Source organism: Pelecanus crispus, unplaced genomic scaffold, assembly GCF_030463565.1.
Source record: "Pelecanus crispus isolate bPelCri1 unplaced genomic scaffold, bPelCri1.pri SCAFFOLD_261, whole genome shotgun sequence".
NCBI classification, from domain to species: Eukaryota; Metazoa; Chordata; class Aves; order Pelecaniformes; family Pelecanidae; genus Pelecanus; species Pelecanus crispus.
The window spans coordinates 1-21,992 of NW_027461340.1; the positions used below are offsets into that span (position 1 = coordinate 1).

Below are 21,992 nucleotides of genomic sequence, written 5' to 3' on the forward strand. Positions count from 1 at the left end.
CCAAAGGCCTCTCAGCCAATGGAGGCGCACCCTCAGAGCCAGCTAGCCAATCAGCACCCCCAACGCCCAATTCCCCCGGCGGGGCCCAATGGGAGCTCACCTCTCAGCAGAGGCGGGGCTGGGCGGAGCCAGCTGGCCAATGAGCGCGGTGCAGAGGGCGGGAGCAGGCGGGCGATTGGCTGCGGTGCAGCACCTCCAGCGCCACCTGCAGGCAGAGGCTGGCGCCGGCTGGGGACAGCAGGGCTGGAGGGGAGCAAGGGGGGTAATTAGGGGTAATTAGGGGGTCTGGGGGTAATTAGGGGGTCTGGGGGTAATTAGGGGGGTAATTAGGGGGCCTGGGGGTAATTAGGGGGGGTAATTAGGGGGCCTGGGGGTAAACAGGGGGGTAATTAGGGGGTCTGGGGGTAAACAGGGGGGGTAATTAGGGGGTCTGGGGGTAATTAGGGGGGTAATTAGGGGGTCTGGGGGTAACTAGGGGGTCTGGGGGTAACTAGGGCAGTAATTAGGGGTTCCGGGGGGTAAATAGGGCAGTAATTAGGGGGTCTGGGGGGTAAACAGGGGGGGTAATTAAGGAGTCCAGAGGTAATTAGGGGGATAATTAGGGAGTCTGGGGGTAATTAGGGGGATAATTAGGGGGTCCGGGGATAATTAGGGGGTCCAGGGATAATTAGGGGGGGTAATTAGGGGGTCCGGGGGGTAATTAGGGGGGGTAATGAGGGGGTCTGGGGGTAAACAGGGGGGGTAATTAGGGGGTTTGGGGGGGTAATTAGGGGGATAATTAGGGGGTCCGGGCGGGGGGTAATTAGGGGGGTAACTAGGGGGTCCGGGGGGGTAATTAGGGGGGGTAATGAGGGGGTCTGGGGGTAAACAGGGGGGTAATTAGGGGGGTTTTGGGGTAATTAGGGGTCCAGGGGGTAATTAGGGGGGTAATTAGGGGTCCAGGGGGGTAATTAGGGGGGTAATTAGGGGGTCCGGGGCACTTACAGGGCAGATGCTCCTCGAAGGCGTCAGCTAATTGCCCCAGGAGGGGCGGGGAAGGAGGGGGGGAAGCTCCGCCCCCTCGAGTGTTGGCTCCGCCCCCTTGGCCTTTGGCTCCGCCCCTGCGGGGGGGCAGCTGAGGGACTCCTGGGGGTACAGAGCGGGGAGGGCAGGGGCAACCCCCCCCAACTGCCCTCCGCTGACCCCCCCAAATGCCCCCCAGCTGTGGCCCCGCCTCCTCTGACACCCCCAGAGCCCCCAAACCTCCCCCAGACCCCCCAATTGCCCCCCAGACCCCCCAATTGCCCCCCAGAGCCCCCAAACCTCCCCCCAGACCCCCCAATTGCCCCCAGACCCCCCAATTGCCCCCCAGAGCCCCCAAACCTCCCCCAGACCCCCCAATTGCCCCCAGACCCCCCAATTGCCCCCAGAGCCCCCAAACCTCCCCCAGACCCCCCCAATTGCCCCCAGACCCCCCAATTGCCCCCAGAGCCCCCAAACCTCCCCCAGAGCCCCCAATTGCCCCCAGACCCCCCAATTGCCCCCCAGAGCCCCCAAATCGCCCCCCCAGACCCCCCAATTGCCCCCCCCAGACCCCCCCAATTGCCCCCCCAGAGCCCCCCAATCGCCCCCCCAGAGCCCCCAAAGCTCCCCAGACCCCCCAATTGCCCCCCAGAGCCCCCAATCGCCCCCCCCAGAGCCCCCAAACCTTTCCCAATCGCCCCCCAGAGCCCTCCAAATGCCCCTTTAGACCCCCCCCAGGTGTGCCCCCAGCCTCCTCTGCTGCCCCACTGACCCCCAAAAACCTCCCCCAGAGGCCCCCAAAACCTCCCCCAGAGGCCCCCAATCGCCCCCCAGAGCCCCCAAACCTCCCCAGAGGCCCCCAATTGCCCCCAGACCCCCCCAATTGCCCCCCAGAGCCCCCAAACCTCCCCCAGAGCCCCCAATTGCCCCCCCAGACCCCCCCAATCGCCCCTCCAGAGCCCCCAAACCTCCCCCAGAGCCCCAATCGCCCCTCCAGAGCCCCCAATCGCCCCCCCAGAGCCCCCAAACCTCCCCCAGACCCCCCCAAAACCTCCCCCAGAGGCCCCCAATCGCCCCCCAGAGCCCCCAAACCTCCCCCAGACCCCCCAAAACCTCCCCCAGACCCCCCAAAACCCTCCCCCAGAGGCCCCCAAAACCTCCCCCAGAGGCCCCCAAAACCTCCCCCAGAGGCCCCCAAAACCTCCCCCAGACCCCACCCCCCCCAAGCGCCTCACCTGCCCCCGGGGTGCCCCCCAGCACCCGCAGCAGCGCCCGCACCACGAAGCTGCCGGCCGGGTGCCGGGCGAAAGCCACCAGGTCACCCCTCACCGCCGCCGCCAGCTGCCCCACGGCTTCCTCCACCTGCCCCACGGCTTCCTCCACCTGCCCCACGGCTTCCCCCAGGGCGGGCAGCACCCGCCCCAGGGCAGCCTCCAGCACCCGGGCCCCCAGCGGGTGCCCCGCCGGCCCCCCCAGGCCCCCCACCACCAAGGGGGGCAGCACCCGCCCCAGCAGAGCCAGGGGGGCCTGGGGCAGCAGCGCCCTGCAGCACCCGCGACCCCCTCGGGTCCAGGGCCACCCCCGGCCCCGCGGCTGCGGCCTCCGCCAGCACGTTGGGGGTGAAAAGGCCTGTGAGAGGGCGAAAAACAGAAAAAAAAAAAAAAAAAATGCTTGAATTAGCCTTAAAAACATACATCAGCGTCGCAAATTCAAACAATCCCGCAAAACGTAATTATTTAGCCCCGATGGCCTAAACGCATCCCCCGCCAAGAATGGCACGGCAACCCCAAACACACCCAAAGCCCCTCAGGATTTCTCCAAACCTGCTCACAGACCCCCAAACCCCCCCTCAGGGAGCCCCCCAGATCCCTTCAAAATCCCTCCAGATCCACTTACGGACCCTCAAAAACGTCTCATAATGCTGCAATATACATTCGCAGGCCCCCCAAAACACCTCAGGGAGCCCGCAGATCTCCTCACAGACCCTAAAAACAAAACACCTCAGGGAGCACCAAAACCCTTCAAAATCCCTCTAGATCCACTTACAGACCCCCCAAACCCCTCATAATCCTGTAATATACGTTCACAGACCCCCAAAACCCCCTCAGGAAGCCCCCAAACCCCTCTAGATCTCTTACAGATCCCCAAAACCCCCTCATGATGCTACAACATGTGCTCACAGACCCCCAAAACCCCTCAGGGAGCCCCAAAATCCCGTCTAGATCACCTTACAGACCCCCCCAAACCCCTCATGATGCTGTAATATACGCTCACAGACCCCCAAAACCCCTCAGGGAGCCCCAAAACCCCCTCTAGATCTCCTTACAGACCCCCCCAAACCCCTCATGATGCTGTAATATATGCTCACAGACCCCCAAAACCCCTCAGGGAGCCCCAAAATCCCTCTAGATCACCTTACAGACCCCCCCAAAACCCCTCATGATGCTGTAATATATGCTCACCCCCCCAAAGCCCCCGCAGGGACCCCCCAAATCTCCTCGCAGACTCCAGAAACCCCTGAGGGAGCCCCGACTCCCCTCGAATTCCCGCCAACCCCCCTCAGGGCCCCCCCCCCAAACCCCCCTCACAGCCCCCCCAAAACCCCCCCCACGCCCGCCCCTCACCGAGCTCCTCCGGGCTCAAGCCCCTCCTGCAGCATCTCCAGAGCCCGTCGGAAATACCCGGCGGCCTCGGGCTCCAGCCGCGGCCCCAGGCCCGGGCCGGCCTCACCGCGGGCCCCCCGCCGCACCCCCATGGCGGAGGAGCTGAGGCCGCCGCTTCCCCAGCATGCACCGCGCGGGGCAGACCGGAAGCGCCGCGCTGACCCCGCCCACCACCTACGGTGGCCGGCGAGGGGCACAAAATGGCGGCGCCCGGCTGCCGCGGTGTATCCCAGCGTGCCCCGCGGCTCCGCCCCCCTCATCTCCCGGCAGCCCTTGCGCCGCCCCGGACCCGCCCGCGGCCGCCGGCTCCGGTTCGTTCCCGTTCACGGGGGGGGGGGGCTGGGAGCCCCCCGGGAGCCCCCCGGTGGGGGGTGGGGGGCTGGGAGCCCCCCGGGCCCTGACCCCGCTCTCCTCCCGCAGGAGCCGGAGCCCCCCCGGACGTCGCCATGGTGAGGGAGCGCCCCCCCGGGATGGACCCCGCTGTCCCGTGGTGCACCGCGGCACCCCAGTGCTCCCAGTGCTCCCAGTGACCCTCCCAGTCACCCCCCGGTCCTTCCCAGTGCTCCCAGTCACCCCCCTCGTCCTTCCCAGTCACCCCCCGGTCCTTCCCAGTGCTCCCAGTCACCCCCCCGGTCCTTCCCAGTGCTCCCAGTCACCCCCCTCGTCCTTCCCAGTCACCCCCCGGTCCTTCCCAGTGCTCCCAGTGCTCCCAGTCACCCCCCTCGTCCTTCCCAGTGACCCCCCCGGTCCTTCCCAGTGCTCCCAGTGACCCCCCTCGTCCTTCCCAGTCACCCCCCGGTCCTTCCCAGTGCTCCCAGTGACCCCCCTCGTCCTTCCCAGTCACCCCCCGGTCCTTCCCAGTGCTCCCAGTCACCCCCCCGGTCCTTCCCAGTGCTCCCAGTCACCCCCCTCGTCCTTCCCAGTCACCCCCCGGTCCTTCCCAGTGCTCCCAGTGCTCCCAGTCACCCCCCTCGTCCTTCCCAGTGACCCCCCCGGTCCTTCCCAGTGCTCCCAGTGACCCCCCTCGTCCTTCCCAGTCACCCCCCGGTCCTTCCCAGTGCTCCCAGTGACCCCCCTCGTCCTTCCCAGTCACCCCCCGGTCCTTCCCAGTGCTCCCAGTCACCCCCCCGGTCCTTCCCAGTGCTCCCAGTCACCCCCCTCGTCCTTCCCAGTCACCCCCCGGTCCTTCCCAGTGCTCCCAGTGCTCCCAGTCACCCCCCTCGTCCTTCCCAGTGACCCCCCCGGTCCTTCCCAGTGCTCCCAGTGACCCCCCTCGTCCTTCCCAGTCACCCCCCGGTCCTTCCCAGTGCTCCCAGTCACCCTCCCAGTCACCCCCCGGTCCTTCCCAGTGCTCCCAGTGAGCCCCCCGGTCCTTCCCAGTGAGCCCCCTGGCCCTTCCCAGTGCTCCCAGTGCTCCCATTCACCCCCCTGGTCCTTTCCAGTCCTCCCAGTTACCCTCCCAGTGACCCCCCTCGTCCTTCCCAGTGCTCCCAGTCACCCTCCCAGTGACCCCCTGGTCCTTCCCAGTGCTCCCAGTGAGCCCCCTGGTCCTTCCCAGTGCCTCCCAGTGCTCCCATTCACCCCCCTGGTCCTTCCCCGTGCTCCCAGTGCTCCCAGTTACCCTCCCAGTGACCCCCCTGGTCCTTCCCAGTAATCCCGATCGCCCCCTTGGTCCTTCCCAGTGCTCCCAGTCACCCCTCTGGTCCTTCCCAGTGCTCCCAGTCACCCCCCTGGTCCTCCCCAGTCCTTCCCAGCGCTCTCCCAGCCCTCCCCAATGACCCCTAGTGCCCCCCAGTCCCTCTCCAGTGCCCCCCAGTCCCTCCCAGTCCCTCCCACCCCTGTGACCCCCCGGTGCCCCCCACTGCCTTGCAGCACGGCCGCCTGAAGCTCCGCCCCCCGGACGCCGCCCGCCGCCGGCAGCGGGAGGAGAAGCTCCGCCTCTACCGCTCCGCCATGGCCACCCTGCTGGAGAAGGTGACCTCTGACCTCTGACCCTGCCTGCCCCCGATCTCTGCCCCCGACCTCTGCCCCCCGGCTGCCCCTGACCTCTGACCCCAGCTGCCCCCGACCTCTGACCCCAGCTGCCCCCCTGACCGCGGCTGCCCCCGACCTCTGCCCCCGGCTGCCCCTGACCTCTGACCCCAGCTGCCCCCTGACCGCGGCTGCCCCCGACCTCTGCCCCCGGCTGCCCCTGACCTCTGACCCCCGCCTGCCCTGATCTCTGACCCCATCTGCCCCCGACCTCCGACCCCAGCTGCCCCCTGCCCCCGGCTGCCCCCCGACCTCTGCCCCCGGCTGCCCCCCGACCTCTGCCCCCGGCTGCCCCCGACCTCTGACCCCAGCTGCCCCCGACCTCTGACCCCAGCTGCCCCCTGACCGCGGCTGCCCCCGACCTCTGACCCCCGCCTGCCCCCGACCTCTGACCCCCGCCTGCCCCTGACCTCTGACCCCCGCCTGCCCCTGATCTCTGACCCCCGCCTGCCCTGATCTCTGACCCCGTCTGCCCCCGACCTGTGATCCCAGCTGCCCCCTGACCCCAGCTGCCCCCTGACCTCCGACCCCCGGCTGCCCCCTGATCTCTGACCCCGGCTGCCCCCCCGATCTCTGACCTTGCCTGCCCTGACCTCTGACCGTGGCTGCCCCGACCTCTGACCCCAGCTGCCTCTGACCCCAGCTGCCCCCCGACCTCTGACCCCGGTTGCCCCCCAACCTCTGACCCCAGCTGCCCCGACCTCCGGCCCCGACCCCTTGGCCCCCCCCCCGCGTGGGCGCCGGTGACCCCTGCCCCCGGGCCGACCCCCGCCCCCGCGGTGCCCCCCTGACCTTTGCCCTCCGCCCCAGCGGGCGCGGGGCGAGCTGGATGCGGAGGCGCTGGCGCTGACGGGCGCGGTGCTGGCGGCCAACCCCGACGTGGGCACCTGCTGGAACCTGCGGCGCCGCGCCCTGCCCCCCGGCCCCCGCCGACTGGTCAGGACTGGGGGCACTGGGAGGCACTGGGAGGGGGCGTGTGGGGGACTGGGGGGCACTGGGAGGGGATTAGCGGGGACTGGGGGGGCACTGGGAGGGGGCGTGCGGGGACTGGGGGGCACTGGGAGGGGGCGTGCGGGGACTGGGGGGGCACTGGGGGGCACTGGGAGGGGATTAGCGGGGGGACTGGGGGGCACTGGGAGGGGATTAGCGGGGACTGGGGGGCACTGGGAGGCACTGGGAGGGGATTAGCGGGGACTGGGGGCACTGGGAGGCACTGGGAGGGGATTAGCGGGGACTGGGGGGCACTGGGAGGGGATTAGCGGGGACTGGGAGGCACTGGGAGGGGATTAGCGGGGACTGGGGGGGCACTGGGAGGGGACGTGCGGGGACTGGGAGGCACTGGGAGGGGATTAGCGGGGACTGGGAGGCACTGGGAGGGGATTAGCGGGGACTGGGGGGCACTGGGAGGGGATTAGCAGGGACTGGGGGGCACTGGGGGGCACTGGGAGGGGATTAGCAGGGACTGGGGGGCACTGGGAGGGGGATTAGCAGGGACTGGGGGGCACTGGGAGGGGATTAGCAGGGACTGGGGGGCACTGGGAGGGGATTAGCAGGGACTGGGGGGCACTGGGAGGGGATTAGCAGGGACTGGGGGGCACTGGGGGGCACTGGGAGGGGGATTAGCGGGGACTGGGGGGGCACTGGGGGGCACTGGGAGGGGATTAGCAGGGACTGGGGGGCACTGGGAGGGACTGGGAGGGGACGTGCGGGGACTGGGAGGCACTGGGAGGCACCGGGAGGGGATTAGCGGGGACTGGGGGGCACTGGGAGGCACTGGGAGGGGATTAGCGGGGACTGGGGGGCACTGGGAGGGGATTAGCGGGGACTGGGGGGCACTGGGAGGGGGACGTGCGGGGACTGGGAGGGACTGGGAGGGGACGTGCGGGGACTGGGAGGGACTGGGAGGGGACGTGCGGGGACTGGGAGGGACTGGGAAGGGATTAGCGGGGACTGGGAGGGACTGGGAGGGGATTAGCAGGGACTGGGAGGGACTGGGAGGGGACGTGCGGGGACTGGGAGGGACTGGGAAGGGATTAGCGGGGACTGGGAGGGACTGGGAGGGGATTAGCAGGGACTGGGAGGGACTGGGAGGGGGACGTGCGGGGACTGGGAGGGACTGGGAAGGGATTTGCAGGTACTGGGAGGGACTGGGAAGGGATTAGCAGAGACTGGGAGGGGATTTCGGAGCACTGGGGGGGTTACTGGGAGGGGCTTTGGGTACTGGGGAGCACTGGGGGGTTACTGGGAGGGGGTTTGGGGGCACTGGGGGTTACTGGGAGAGGGTTTGGGGGTACTGGGAGGGGCTTTGGGGCACTGGGAGGTTACCGGGAGGGGGTTTGGGGGCACTGGGGGTTACTGGGAGAGGGTTTGGGGTTACTGGGAGGGGCTTTGGGGCACTGGGAGGTTACCGGGAGGGGGTTTGGGGGCACTGGGGGTTACTGGGAGAGGGTTTGGGGGTACTGGGAGGGGCTTTGGGGCACTGGGAGGTTACTGGGAGAGGGTTTGGGGGTACTGGGTGTTACTGGGAGGGGGTTTGGGGTTACTGGGAGGGGCTTTGGGGCACTGGGGGGTTACCGGGAGGGGGGTTTGGGGGCACTGGGGGTTACTGGGAGAGGGTTTGGGGGTACTGGGAGGGGATTTGGGGCACTGGGCGGGGTTACCGGGAGGGGGTTTGGGGGTACTGGGGGTTACTGGGAGAGGGCTTGGGGTTACTGGGAGGGGATTTGGGGCACTGGGAGGTTACCGGGAGGGGGGTTTGGGGGCACTGGGGGTTACTGGGAGAGGGTTTGGGGTTACTGGGAGGGGATTTGGGGCACTGGGGGGTTACTGGGAGGGGGTTTGGGGGTACTGGGGGTTACTGGGAGAGGGCTTGGGGTTACTGGGAGGGGATTTTGGGGCACTGGGAGGTTACCGGGAGGGGGTTTGGGGGCACTGGGGGTTACTGGGAGAGGGTTTGGGGGTACTGGGAGGGGATTTGGGGCACTGGGGGGTTACCGGGAGGGGGTTTGGGGGCACTGGGGGTTACTGGGAGAGGGTTTGGGGTTACTGGGAGGGGATTTGGGGCACTGGGAGGTTACCGGGAGGGGGTTTGGGGGCACTGGGGTTACTGGGAGGGGGTTTGGGGGCACTGGGGGTTACTGGGAGGGGGTTTGGGGGCACTGGGGGTTACTGGGAGGGGGTTTGGGGGTATCGGGGGGTTACTGGGAGAGGGTTTGGGGTTACTGGGAGGGGATTTGGGGCACTGGGAGGTTACCGGGAGGGGGTTTGGGGGCACTGGGGGTTACTGGGAGAGGGTTTGGGGGTACTGGGGGTTACTGGGAGGGGGTTTGGGGTACTGGGAGGGGCTTTGGGGCACTGGGGGGTTACTGGGAGGGGGTTTGGGGGCACTGGGGGGGTACCGGGAGGGGCTTTGGGGCAGCGGTGCGGGCACCGGGCGGCACTGGTGGGCACTGGTGGGCACTGGTGCGTACTGGGCGGCTGCCGGGGTCCCCGCAGGGTGCCGGGGGAGCTGGCCTTCGTGGGGGGGTGCCTGGGGGTGAACCCCAAATCCTACGGGGCCTGGCACCACCGGGGCTGGGTGCTGCGCCGCGCCCCCGCGCCCCCCCCCCGCCGCCGCCGAGCGCGCCTTCTGCGACCGCCTGCTGGCCGCCGACCCCCGCAACTGTGAGCACGGACTGGGACGGACTGGGACGGACTGGGAGGGGGCTGGGGGGGCCGGGGGGGGGGGCTGCGGGCACTGGGGGGGGGGCTCGGGGCACCCTGGGGGCACCCTGGGGGGGGCGCTGGGGGGCGCTGGGGCGGGGGTTTAAAGCCGGAATTTGCGCCTTAGAGGGTACTGGTTTATACTGGTTTGTACTGGTTTGGGGTTGGGGGAAGGCGAGAGGCACTGGTTTGTGCTGGGACAGACTGGGAGGAGGGTTTGGGGGCTGCTGGGAGGGGTCTTGAGGCCGTAATAGGAGCGGGGTTTTGGGTGGAGGGGGTTACTGGTTTATACTGGGAGCTGGTAGGACGTAGTCTGAGGGTTGTTAAGCCGTAATAGGAGCGGGTTTTGGGTGGAAACTGTTACTGGTTTATACTGGGAGCTGGTGGGACGTAGTCCGAGGGTTGTTAAGCCGTAATAGGAGCGGGTTTTTGGGTGGAGAGAGTTACTGGTTTATACTGGGAGCAGGCAGAAGACAGCCTGGGGGTTCTTAAGCCATAGTAGGAGTGAGTTTTGGGGTGAAAAAACGTTACTGGTTTATACTGGGAGTTAGTGGAACGTAGTCTGAGGGCTGTTAAGTCATAATAGGAGCGAGTGTTTGGGTGGAAACTGTTACTGGTTTATACTGGGAGCTGGCGGAAGGCAGCGTGGGGGTTGTTAGAATGTACTAGGAGCAGGTTATAAGCTGGAAAAGGTTACTGGTTTATACTGGGAACAGGCAGAACGCAGTCTGGGAATTGTTAAACCACAGTAGGACACATTTTATGGGTAGAAAAAGTTACTGGTTTATACTGGAAGCTAGCGGAATGTAGCCTGGGGCTTGTTAAACCATAGTACAAGGGGTTTTTTCGGGTGGAAAGGGTTCCTGGTTTATACTGGGAGCTGCAAAACACAGCCTGGAAGTTCTTAAACCGTAGTAGGAGTGGGTTTTTTGGGGAGAAAACGTTACTGGTTTATACTGGGAGATGGCAAAGGCAGTTTGAGGGCTGTTAGATTGTACCAGGAGCGGGTTTGTGAGTGGAAAGTCTTACTGGTTTATACTGGCAGCTGGCAAAAGACGCTCAGGGAGTTCTTAAAGCATAGCAGGGATGAGTTTTTGGGTAGAAAACGTTACTGGTTTATACTGGGAGATGACAAAGGCAGTTTGGGGGTTGTTAAACCATAGCAGGACTGGGGTTTTGGTTGGAAAAGGTTACTGGTTTATACTGGGAGATGGTAGGAGGCAGTCTGGCGGTTGCTAGCTGCACTGAGAGTGAGTTTTTTGGTGGAAAAGGTTACTGGTTTATACTGGGAGATGGTAGCAGGCAGTCTGGGAGTTGCTAGGTTGCACTGGGAGGGAGTTTTTTGATGGAAAAGGTTACTGGTTTATACTGGGAGATGGTAGGGAGGCAGTCTGGGGGTTGCTAGACTGCACTGAGAGTGAGTTTTTTGGTGGAAAAGGTTACTGGTTTATACTGGGAGATGGTAGAAGGCAGTCTGGGGGTTGCTAGGCTGCACTGAGAGTGAGTTTTTTTGGTGGAAAAGGTTACTGGTTTATACTGGGAGCTGGCGAAAGCACTTTGTGAGTTGTTAAATCGTAGCAGGAGGGGGTTTTTTGCGTAGAGAGGGTTACTGGTTTATACTGGGAGCTACTGGGATGGGGTTAAAGGGCTCGCGGGGGGCACCAGCACCCACTGGTCCTTACCGGTGGCCCCTCAGTCCACGCCGGGGAGCACCGCCGGGCGCTGGCGGCCGAGGAAGACCCCGAGGCCGAGCTGGCCTTCGCCGGGGCCCTGCTCAGCCGCGACTTCTCCAACTTCTCCGCCTGGCACCACCGGGGCCGGCTGCTGGCTCCCCGCCCGGAGCCCGGGATCCGCCGGGAGCGGGGCAGGGGCGCTGCCCGTGCACCGCCTGCAGACGGGTGAGGCCGGGGAACCGAAAAAAAAAAAAAAAAAAAACAGCGTTCCAAAACGCCGGGGTCCCCTCCCGGGTGCGGGAGTCCCCTCTGGGGTGCTGGGGTCCCCCTCCCGGGGTCCCCTCCCGGACTCTGGGGTCCCCTCCCGGACTCTGGGGTCCCCTCCCCGGTGCTGGGGTCCCCTCCTGAACTCCAGGGTCCCCTCCCGGGTGCTGGGGGTCCCCTCCCGGGTGCGGGGGGTCCCCTCCCGGACTCCAGGGTCCCCTCCCCGGTGCTGGGGTCCCCTCCTGAACTCCAGGGTCCCCTCCCCGGTGCTGGGGGTCCCCTCCCGGGTGCGGGGGTCCCCTCCTGAACTCCAGGGTCCCCTCCCCGGACTCTGGGGTCCCCTCCCCAGTGCTGGGGTCCCCTCCCGGACTCCGGGGTCCCCTCCCGGACTCCGGGGTCCCCTCCCGGGTGCGGGGGTCCCCTCCCGGGTGCTGGGGGTCCCCTCCCCGGTGCTGGGGTCCCCTCCTGAACTCCAGGGTCCCCTCCCCGGACTCTGGGGTCCCCTCCCCGGTGCTGGGGTCCCCTCCTGAACTCCGGGGTCCCCTCCCGGACTCCGGGGTCCCCTCCCGGGTGCGGGGGTCCCCTCCTGAACTCCAGGGTCCCCTCCCCGGTGCTGGGGGTCCCCTCCCGGGTGCGGGGGTCCCCTCCTGAACTCCGGGGTCCCCTCCCGGGTGCTGGGGGTCCCCTCCCGGGTGCGGGGGTCCCCTCCCCGGACTCTGGGGTCCCCTCCCCGGACTCTGGGGTCCCCTCCCCGGTGCTGGGGTCCCCTCCCCGGTGCTGGGGTCCCCTCCTGAACTCCGGGGTCCCCTCCCGGGTGCTGGGGGTCCCCTCCCGGGTGCGGGGGTCCCCTCCTGAACTCCAGGGTCCCCTCCTGGGTGCAGGGGTCCCCTCCTGGACTCTGGCGTCCCCTCCTGGACTCTGGGGTCCCCTCCTGGGTGCCGGGGTCCCCTCCCGGACTCCGGGGTCCCCTCGCTGCCCGCCCTTGCCCCCCGCAGAGCTGGAGCTGGTGCAGAACGCCGTCTTCACCGACCCCAACGACCAGAGCGCCTGGGTCTACCTGCGCTGCATCCTCTCCCGCGGTACGCCGGGTCCCCCTCCCGAATTCCGGGGTCCCTCCCGAATTCCGGGGTCCCCTCCGGACCCCTGGGACCCACCCTGAACGCTCTGGGTCTCCCCCCGCCCCCGGCAGCGTCCCCGCCACCGAGGATTCTCTGCCTCTACGTCAACCGGGAGGACGCGACGCTGGCGGTGACGTTCTCCCGCCCCGTCATGGTGAGCCCGGACCCCTGGGTCCCCCTCCCCCGGACCCCTGGGTCCCCCTCCCCAGACCCCTGGGTCCCCCTCTCCCGGACCCCTGGGTCCCCCTCCCCAGACCCCTGGGTCCCCCTCTCCCGGACCCCTGGGTACCCCCTCCCCAAACCCCTGGGTCCCCCTCCCCGGACCCCTGGGTCCCCCCCCAACCCCTGGGTACCCCCCCCAAACCCCTGGGTCCCCCTCTCCCGCACCCCTGGGCACCCCCCCCCAAACCCCTGGGCACCCCCTCTCCCAAACCCCTGGGTCCCCCTCTCCCGCACCCCTGGGTCCCCCTCCTGGATCCCCGGGTCCCCCCCCAGACCCCCGGGTCTCCCCCAACCCCTGGGTCCCCTCTCCCAGCCCCCCGGGTCCCCCCCCAGCCCCTCAGGTCCCCCCCCAGCCCCTGGGTGCCCCCCAGCCCCCTGGGTCCCCCCCCAGACCCCCGGGTCTCCCCCAACCCCTGGGGTCCCCTCTCCCAGCCCCCTGGGTCCCCCCCCAGCCCCTGGGTGCCCCCCAGCCCCCCGGGTCCCCCCCCAGCCCCCGGGTGCCCCCCCGGACCCCTGGGTGCCCCCTTGCCCCGACGCCTGGCTGCGGCAGGTTGGGGCGGGGAGCTCGGCGCTGACGGCGACGCTGGACGGCTCCGCGCTGGAAGGGGCGTGGCGCTCGGGGGAGGGGCGGCCACGCCCCAGCCACACCTGGGTATCCGCCCGGACCCCCGGGGTCCCCCCCCCAAATGTCTGGGGTCCCCTCCTGGGTGCTGGGGTCCCCTCCCAAACGCTGGGGTCCCCCCCAAACATCTGGGTCTCCTCCTGGGTGCTGGGGTCCCCTTCCCGGATCCCTGGGTCCCCCCCCCAGATCCCTGGGTCCCCCCCAAATGCTGGGGTCCCCTCCCAACCATGGGGTCCCCCCCCAAATGCCGGGGTCCCCCCCCCAAATGCCTGGGTCCCCCCCCCACATGCTGGGGTCCCCCCAATTGTCTGGGTCCCCCCTCCCAATCATGGGGTCCCCCCCCAAATGCCGGGGTCCCCCCCCCAAATGTCTGGGTCCCCCCAAAATGCCGGGGTCCACCCCCAGACCCTGGGTCCCCCCAAATGCTGGGGTCCCCCCCCCCACCCACGGGGTCTCCCCCCAAATGCTGGGGTCCCCCCCAAATGCCGGGGTCCCCTCCCACCCACGGGGTCCCCCCCAAAATGCCGGGGTCCCCCCCCAAATGCTGGGGTCCCCCCCCAGATCCCTGGGTCCCCCCTCCCAACCACGGGGTCCCCCCCCCAGACCCCTGGGGGTCCCCCCCAAATGGCCGGGGGTCCCCTCCCACCCATGGGGTCCCCCCAAAATGCCAGGGTCCCCCCCCAGACCCTGGGTCCCCCCCAAATGCTGGGGTCCCCCCTCCCACCCATGGGGTCCCCCCCAAATGCTGGGGTCCCCCCCCAGACCCCTGGGGGTCCCCCCAAATGCCAGGGTCCCCCCCCCCACCCATGGGGTCCCCCCCAAATGCTGTTCCTTAACGGGAGCGGCAGCTCTGCGACCTCCCCCTGGGCCTGGCTCCGCCCCCTGCCCGGCCCCGCCTCCACTTCCGGGTCACCTGGGAGCCTGACCCCGCCCACCACGAGGTGACGCTGCTGCCAGGTGGGAAGCCACGCCCCCTTCCCCCTGTAAGCCACGCCCCATTCGGGCCACGCCCTGCTCTAGCAAGCCACGCCCCCTTCCCCCTGTAAGCCACGCCCCCATTCGGGCCACGCCCCTGCTCTAGCCACGCCCCTTCTCTCCTAGATGAGGACGAGGCATGGTGGCAGGAACCAATCGTAGCCCGCGAGCTCTTCTGGTAAGCCCCGCCCCTACCTCCTTAAGCCCCCGCCCCTTTCCCCACAGCCCCGCCTGCTGGCCACGCCCCCTCCGGGCAGCAGGCTCCTCCCCTCCACCCAAGCTCCGCCCACTCCCCCCGGGGCCACGCCCCCCTTGGTTAAGCCCCGCCCCTTGGGTGCACTCAGCCCCCTGGTGGAGCACCAGGGACCCACCCCCCCCCGGGTCTAGGCCCCCGCCCCCCCCGGGTCTAGGCCCCCGCCCCCCCCCGGGTCTAGGCCCCGCCCCCAGGCCTGAGGTGGAGCCCCAAGGACCCCGCCCCCCGGGTCTGGGCCCCCGCCCCCGAGCCTAAGCCCCACCCCCAGGCCCGAGGTGGAGCACCAGGCCCCGCCCCCCCCCGGGGTCTAGGCCCCGCCCCCCCCGGGTCTAGGCCCCCGCCCCCCCCCCCGGGTCTAGGCCCCGCCCCCCCCCCGGGTCTAGGCCCCCGCCCCCCCCCCGGGGTCTAGGCCCCCGCCCCCCCCCGGGTCTAGGCCCCCGCCCCCAGGCCCGAGGTGGAGCCCCAAGGACCCGCCCCCCGGGTCTGGGCCCCCGCCCCCCGAGCCTAAGCCCCACCCACAGGCCCGAGGTGGAGCACCAGGCCCCTCCCCCCCGGGTCTAGGCCCCCTCCCCCCTGGGTCTAGGCCCCGCCCCCCCGCCTAAGCCCCGCCCCCCCAGGCCCGAGGTGGGCGTGGCCGAGGCCTCGGTGCTGCAGGCGCAGGTGCAGATGTGCCGGCAGCTGCTGGAGCTGGAGCCCCCGCAGCCGCGGTGAGCGCCCGCGGCCCCCGACCCCGCCCCGGGGGGCCCCCAGACCCCCGGGGACCCCCCAACCTGCCCCCAGGGGGCCCCCAAACCCCGGGGGGCACCCCCAACCCGCCCCCCAGGGTCCCCCCCCTGCCCCCCAGGGTGCCCCCAGACCCCAGGGTGCCCCCACACCCCAGGGTCCCCCCCCCCCGCCTCCCGGGGTCTCCCCCCTGCCCCCAGGGGTCCCCCCCCCAGACCCCGGGGTGCCCCCCACACCCCCAGGGGCCCCCCCTCCCACCCCCCAGGGGTCCCCACATGCCCCCAGGGTGCCCCCAGACCCCCAGGGTCCCCCCCCCTGCCCCCCCGGGGGTCCCCCCCCTGCCCCCCGGGGTGCCCCCCCTGACCCCAGGGTCCCCCCCCTGCCCCCAGGGTGCCCCCCCCGCCTCCCGGGGTCCCCCCCCTGCCCCCAGGGTCCCCCCCCAGACCCCGGGGTGCCCCCCCACACCCCAGGGCCCCCCCCCTCCCACCCCCAGGGGTCCCCCCCCAGACCCCAGGGTCCCCCCCCCCCCGCCCTCCCGAGTCCCTCCCACACCCCAGGGTCCCCCCCACACCCACCGGGGTCCCCCCTTGTCCCCCGGGGTCCCCCCCAGATCCCGGGGTCCCCCCATGCCCCCCGGGGTCCCCCCCAGACCCCAGGGCCCCCCCCCCGCCCCCCGGTGTGCTCCCCCAACCCCCAGGGTCCCCCCCCCCCGCCCCCGGGGTCGCCCCCAGGCCCCAGGGTCCCCCCCCCCCAACCCCGGGGTCCCCCCCCCCCAGACCCCAGGCTCCCCCCCGCCCCCCCGGTGTCCCCCCCCGCGCCCTGGGGTCCCCCCCTGCCCCCCCCGGTGTCCCCCCCTGACCCCGCGGGGGGGGGCAGGCTGCCTGCTGACGCTGGTGCTGCTGCTGTCGGCCCTGGACCCCCTGGCCCACGCGGAGGAGACGCGGCGCTGCCTGCGGGCGCTGCAGGTGGGCGGGGCTTCGCGGGGAGGGGGGCGGGGCGGGCGGGGGGGGGGCAGGGCCGGCTGTGACCCCCGCCCCCCCCCCCCCCCCCCCCCCCCCCCCCCCCCCCCCCCAGGAGGCGGACCCGCTGCGCCGCGGCTTCGTGGCCGACGTGGCCTCGCGGGCGGAGGCGGCGCGCTGGGCGTGCTGCTGCGGCGCGAGGGCGGGGCCGGGCGGCGCCCTCAGGCTCCGCCTCCCGGGAAGGTAGGGGGCGGGGCCTGAAAGGGTGGGGCTGGAGGGGGGCGGGGCCTGAAGGGGCAGGGCTGGGGTGGGAGGGGCTTGAGGGGAAGGAGGAGCCTGGGGGAATGGGGGTGGGGTGTTCCGGAGGGGGTGTGGCCTGAGTGGGTGGGGGCTAAGGGAGTGGGAGGGGCTTAGGGTGGGGTGGGAGGGGCTTGAGGGGAAGGGGGAGCCTCGGGGAATGGGGGCGGGGGTGTCCTGAAGGGGGTGTGGCCTGAAGGGGTGGGGCTAAAGCAGTGGGAGGGGCTTGAGGGGAAGCAGGAGCCTGGGGGGAAATAGGAGTGGGGCAGCTGGGAGGGGGTGTGGCCTGGAGTGGGCGGGGGCTAAGGGAGTGGGAGGAGCTTGGGTTGCATGGGAGGGGCTTGGAGTGGGGTGGGAGGGGCTTGAGGGGAAGGGGGGGGCTTAGGGGAATGTGGGCGGGGCATCTTGGAGGGGGTGGGGCTAAAGGAGTGGGAGGGGCTTGAGGGGAAGGAGGAGCCTGGGGAAATGGGGGTGGGGCATCTGAGAGGGGGTGTGGGTGGAGTGGGCGGGGCTAAGGGAGTGGGAGGAGCTTGGGGTTGCATGGGAGGGGCGTGGGGTGGGAGGGGCTTGAGGGGAAGGAGGAGCCTAGGACACTGGGGGGTGGGGCATCTGAGAGGGGGTGTGGCCTGAAGGGGTGGGGCTAAGGGAGTGGGGAGGGGCTTGAGGGGAAGGAGGAGCCTAGGAGAAGGGGGGGTGGGGCATCTTGGAAGGGGGTGTGGCCTGAAGGGGCGGGGGTTAAGGCAGTGGGAGGGGCTTGAGGGAGCACAGCTTAAAGGGGGTGTGGCCAGGGGGCGAGGAGGCGGGGCTCTCCAGCGGGTGGGAGGGGCTTGAAGTGCCTGGGGGTGTGGGTGGGGCTAACGGGGCGTGGCCCCCGGCGGGCCCCGCCCCCCTCGGCCCGGCCCCCGCCCCCAGGCGCTGAGGCCTGCTGCCGCTGCTGGAGCACATGGCGCTGGTGACGCACCTGGAGCTGCCCCGCAAACCCGCCTGGGGGGGCTGCCCCCCCGCCCTGGGGGGGCTGCGGGCGCCTGCAGGTGCGACCCCCGGGCTTGGGGGGGACCCCGGGGGTTTTTGGGGGGGACCCAGGTGCCCGGGGGGCGACCCCGGGGTTTGGGGAGGGGACCCCAGTGTTTCGGGGGGGACCCTGGGGTTTGGGGGGGGGGGGGGGGGGGGGGGGACCCCGGGGTTTGGGGGAACCCAGGTGCCCGGGGGGGGGACTCCAGGGGTTGGGGGGGGACCCCGGGGTTTGGGGGAACCCAGGTGCCCAGGGGGGGGGACCCCGGGGGTTGGGGGGGGACCCCGGGGTTTGGGGGGGTATCCAGGTGATGGGGGGGGGGGAACCCGGGGTTTGGGGGAACCCAGGTGCCCGGGGGGGGGGGACCCCCGAGGGTTGGGGGGGGACCCTGGGGTTTGGGGGGACCCAGGTGCCCGGGGGGGGGGACCCCGAGGGTTGGGGGGGACCCTGGGGTTTGGGGGGACCCAGGTGCCCGGGGGGGGGTTGGGGGGTCCCAGGTGCCCGGGGGGGGACGGACCCAGGTGCCCGGGGGGGGGGACCCCCGGGATTTGGGGGGGGACCCAGGTGCCTGGGGGGCATTGGGGGGTCCCAGGTGCCCGGGGGGGGGACCCCGGGGTTTGGGGGGGACCCAGGTGCCCGGGGGGGGACCCCGGGGTTTGGGGGGGACCCAGGTGCCTGGGGGGGCGTTGGGGGGGTCCCAGGTGCCCAGGGGGGGGACCCCGGGGTTTGGGGGGGACCCAGGTGCCTGGGGGGCGTTGGGGGGTCCAGGTGCCCGGGGGGGGGGACCCCGGGGTTTGGGGGGGACCCAGGTGCCCAGGGGGGGGGGACCCCGGGGTTTGGGGGGGGACCCAGGGTGCCTGGGGGGCGTTGGGGGGTCCCAGGTGCCCTGGGGGGGGGACCCCGGGGTTTGGGGGGACCCAGGTGTCCCCCGAGGGGGGACCCCCCAGCATTTTGGGATTGGGGACCCATGCGGGCCCCCCCCGTGACCCCCCCAGGTGCTGGACGTGTCCCACAACAAGATCACGACCCTGGGGGGGCTCCCGCCCCTCCCCCGCCTGGAGGAGCTGCGTCTCGATGGCAACCGTATCCGGGGGGGCGGGGCTTGAGGGGCGATGGGCGGGGCTTGAGGGGTCGTGGGAGGGGCTTGAAGGGTGGAGGGCGGGGCTCGAGGGGTCGTGGGCGGGGTTTGAGGGTGGTGGGTGGGGCTCGAGGGGTCCGTGGGCGGGGCTTGAGGGGGTCGTGGGTGGAGCTTGATGGGTGGTGGGCGGGGCTTGAGGGCTCGTGGGAGGGGCTTGAGGGTGGTGGGTGGGGTTTGAGGGGTCGTGGGTGGAGCTTAATGAGGTGTTGGGCGGGGCTTGAGGGTCGTGGGCGGGGCTTGAGGGTGGTGGGCGGGGCTTGAAAGGGCCTGGGGGGTGGAGCTGCGGGTGAGGGGTGGGGTTTTTAGCGGGGTGGGCGGGGCCCACAGGGGGTGTGGGCGGGGCTTGGAGGGGCGGGAGGGCTTGGGGGGTGGGGGCTACAGGGGGGTGGGGAGGGGCTTACGGGGACCAATGGGCTGGGGAGGGGGGCTGCGGGAGGCGGAGCTTAGGAGGAATGGGCGGGGCTTCCTTGGGCGTGTGCTCCTTGACTCCACCCCTTCCAGCCATAAGCCACGCCTCCGCCCTGGCCCCATTGGCCGCCTGCCCCCGGCTGGCTCGCCTCCGATTGGCCGAGACCCCCCTGGCCGCCGAGCCCCAGGCCGCCGCCCACCTGGCTCAGCTCCTCCCCCCGCGTCGACGTCACCCTCGCCTGATTGGCCGGTGCCTGGAGCTCCGCCCACCCCCGCCCTGCCGGTGTCGCCGCCCCCCTCCGCGGCTCGGCCCCGCCCCTTAAAGGGGCCGCGGAATAAAGCGATAATAACGTTAAGGCGGGGTTTGTCGGGGCGGGAGGGGCTTGGGGGGGGTTTTGGGGGGCACGCAGGCGCCCGGGGCGGCTCCCTCCCCCCCCCGGGGGACCCCGGCGCCCGCCTCTCCCCGTCCCTCCCAGTTCCTCCTCCCCGCCCCCGGTTGCCTCATCGGGGCCAAACCCCAAAACCGCCGCCCGCTTGCGCCATCGCCGGGTGGGGACCCAGGCGGCCGGGAGGGACCCAGGCGTCCGGGCACGTCCCGGGCACCCAAAACCCGCCAGGCCCGGCCGCTGGGGCGGGGCAGCGGCAGGACCCGTTCATCCGCCCCCTCCTCCCCCCCCCCCAAAAAAAGAAAAAAATCCCTGGAGGGGGGGGGGTGGGGAGGCTGCGTCACCCCGGCCCCCGCCCTGCCCTGCGGCGGCTTTGCCAAAAACGGAGCCGGCCCTGACAAAAAGCCAGCCGGAGCCCCCCCACCCCTTTGCCAAATAGAGAGCCGCCCCGCAGGTGCCCCCCGGTCAAATGGTGACGGCCGCAGAGGGCCCAACCCGGCGAGCCCGCCCCGCCCCCTAGGGCCTGGTGCTAAATAGTGAGCCGGCAGCCCTGCCCCACGGCTCACCTGTCGGCGCCCTGCCCCATAGCGCGCTCGGCCATATAGTGAGCCGTAACCCACCCCACGGGACGCCCCTGCCACATAGTGAGTCATTGGCCAGCCCTATGAGACCCCCCTGCCACATAGTGAGCCATTGGCCCACACTGAGACTCACCCTGCCACATAGTGAGCCATTAGCCTGCCCTATGAGACCCCCCTGCCACATAGTGAACCATTGGCCCACCCTATCAGACCCCCCTGCCACATAGTGAGCCATTGGCCCACCCTATGAGACTTCTCCTGCCACATAGTGAGCCATTGGCCAGCCCTATGAGACCCCCTGCCACATAGTGAGCCATTGGCCAGCCCTATGAGGCCCCCCTGCCACATAGTGAGCCATTCTGCCATTCCATGAGACCCCCCCTGCCACATAGTGAGCCACTTGCCCACCCTATGAGACCCCTCCTGCTACATAGTGAGCCAGTCTGCCATTCCATGGGGACCCCCTGCCACATAGTGAGCCATTCTGCCATTCCACGAGACCCCCCCTGCCACATAGTGAGCCATTGGCCCACACTGAGACCCCCCTGCCACATAGTGAGCCATTGGCCCACACTGAGACCCCCCTGCCACATAGTGAGCCATTGGCCAGCCCTATGAGACCCCCCTGCCACATAGTGAGCCATTGGCCCACACTGAGACCCCCCTGCCACATAGTGAGCCATTGGCCCGCCCTACGAGGCCCCCCCGCCACATAGTGAGCCACGGCCCCACCCCACGCTGTGGGGCAATGAGGGGGCGTGGTCTGCGTGAGCCCCGCCCCTTCCTCCCGAGGCCACGCCCCTCTCGCCTGATCTACCAGCCCCAGTGAGCGCGGGGCACTGGGAGTGCTGGGAGCTGCTGGGAGGGTACTGGGGGGTACTGGGGATACTGGGGGAGGGGGTCGGGGGTATTGGGGTGGCTGGAAGGGGTAACTGGGCAAACTGGGAGGCTGGGGAGGGGGGAGCTGGGCTTACTGGGAGCACTGGGAGGGGGTTACTGGGCAAACTGGGAGCACTGGGTGAGGTTAATAGGGTTACTGGGAAGACAGGGGGGACCCGGGGAGGGTTACTGGGAGGGCTGGGGAGTTGCTGGGAGCACTGGCAGGGGGTAACTGGAGTTACTGGGAGCACTGGGAGCGGGTTACTGGGCAAGCTGGGAGGACTGGGAGGGGTTAATAGAGTTACTAAAAGGTGTGGGAGGACCCAGAGGGGGTTACTGGGAGGACTGGGAGGACTGGGAGGGGGTTACTGGGCAGACTGTGAGCACTAGGAGGGGTTAATAGACTTACTGGGAGAACTGGGAGAACTGGGAGGGGGGGTACTGGGCAAACTGGGAACACTGGGGGGGATTAATAGACTTACTGGGAGGACTGGGGGTTACTGGGGGGTACTGGGAGAACTGGGAGGGGGGTACTGGGCAAACTGGGAGCACTGGGAGGGGTTAATAGACTTACTGGGAGGACCCAGAGCGGTTTACTGGGAGGACTGGAAGAATCTGAGGGGCTTACTGGGAGGGGGTTACTGGGAGGACTGAGGTGACTGGATGGGGGGCAGACTGGGCAAGCAGAGGCACTGGGCAAACTGGGAGCACTGGGAGGGTGGTCGGTACTGGGGCTGCTGGAAGCAGTAGGGGTAACTGGAAGCACTGGGGTTACTGGGAACGCTGGGAGGGTGTAACTGGGGTTACTGGAAGCGCTGGGAGGGGCCAACTGGGAGCACTGTGGTTACCGGGAGCACTGGAGGGGGTAAGTGGGCTTACTGGGAGCACGGGGGGGGGTGTTACTGGGAGCACTTAGGAGGGGGGCTACTGGGAGCAGTGGGAGCACTGGGAGGGGGGGAACTGGGCAGACTGGGGGAACTGGTCGGGCTGGGAGCGCTCCCGGCCGCCCGGGTCCCCGCCGCGGTGGAGGAGGAGGCGGGGGGGGGGGGGGAGCGGCTCGGGCAGGCCCGGACGCCCGGGTCCC

The 21,992-nt window shown here is 70.0% G+C and overlaps 2 protein-coding genes across 2 annotated transcripts; one reads left to right on the forward strand and one right to left on the reverse strand.

Moving 5' to 3' along the window:
* Positions 1-100: 100 nt before the first annotated feature.
* NOP9 (NOP9 nucleolar protein) lies at positions 101-3,757 on the reverse strand (the record flags this gene model as incomplete). The annotated part of the gene is given in 7 exon segments (XM_075727402.1): positions 101-156; positions 158-243; positions 985-1,125; positions 2,238-2,544; positions 2,546-2,631; positions 3,627-3,648; positions 3,650-3,757. Coding segments are annotated over 7 exon segments (806 nt in total), but the record flags the coding sequence as incomplete, so codon positions are not given.
* Positions 3,758-3,865: 108 nt separating this feature from the next.
* Positions 3,866-19,305, forward strand: RABGGTA (Rab geranylgeranyltransferase subunit alpha). Its single transcript, XM_075727399.1, is given in 22 exon segments — positions 3,866-3,889; positions 5,538-5,639; positions 6,507-6,620; positions 6,622-6,632; positions 9,192-9,294; positions 9,296-9,359; positions 11,095-11,228; positions 11,230-11,296; positions 12,331-12,414; positions 12,525-12,607; positions 13,226-13,327; positions 14,146-14,254; positions 14,399-14,450; positions 15,143-15,223; positions 15,859-15,866; positions 16,125-16,213; positions 16,323-16,450; positions 17,417-17,525; positions 17,527-17,535; positions 18,512-18,599; positions 19,156-19,277; positions 19,279-19,305. Coding segments are annotated over 22 exon segments (1,710 nt in total).
* Positions 19,306-21,992: the final 2,687 nt, after the last annotated feature.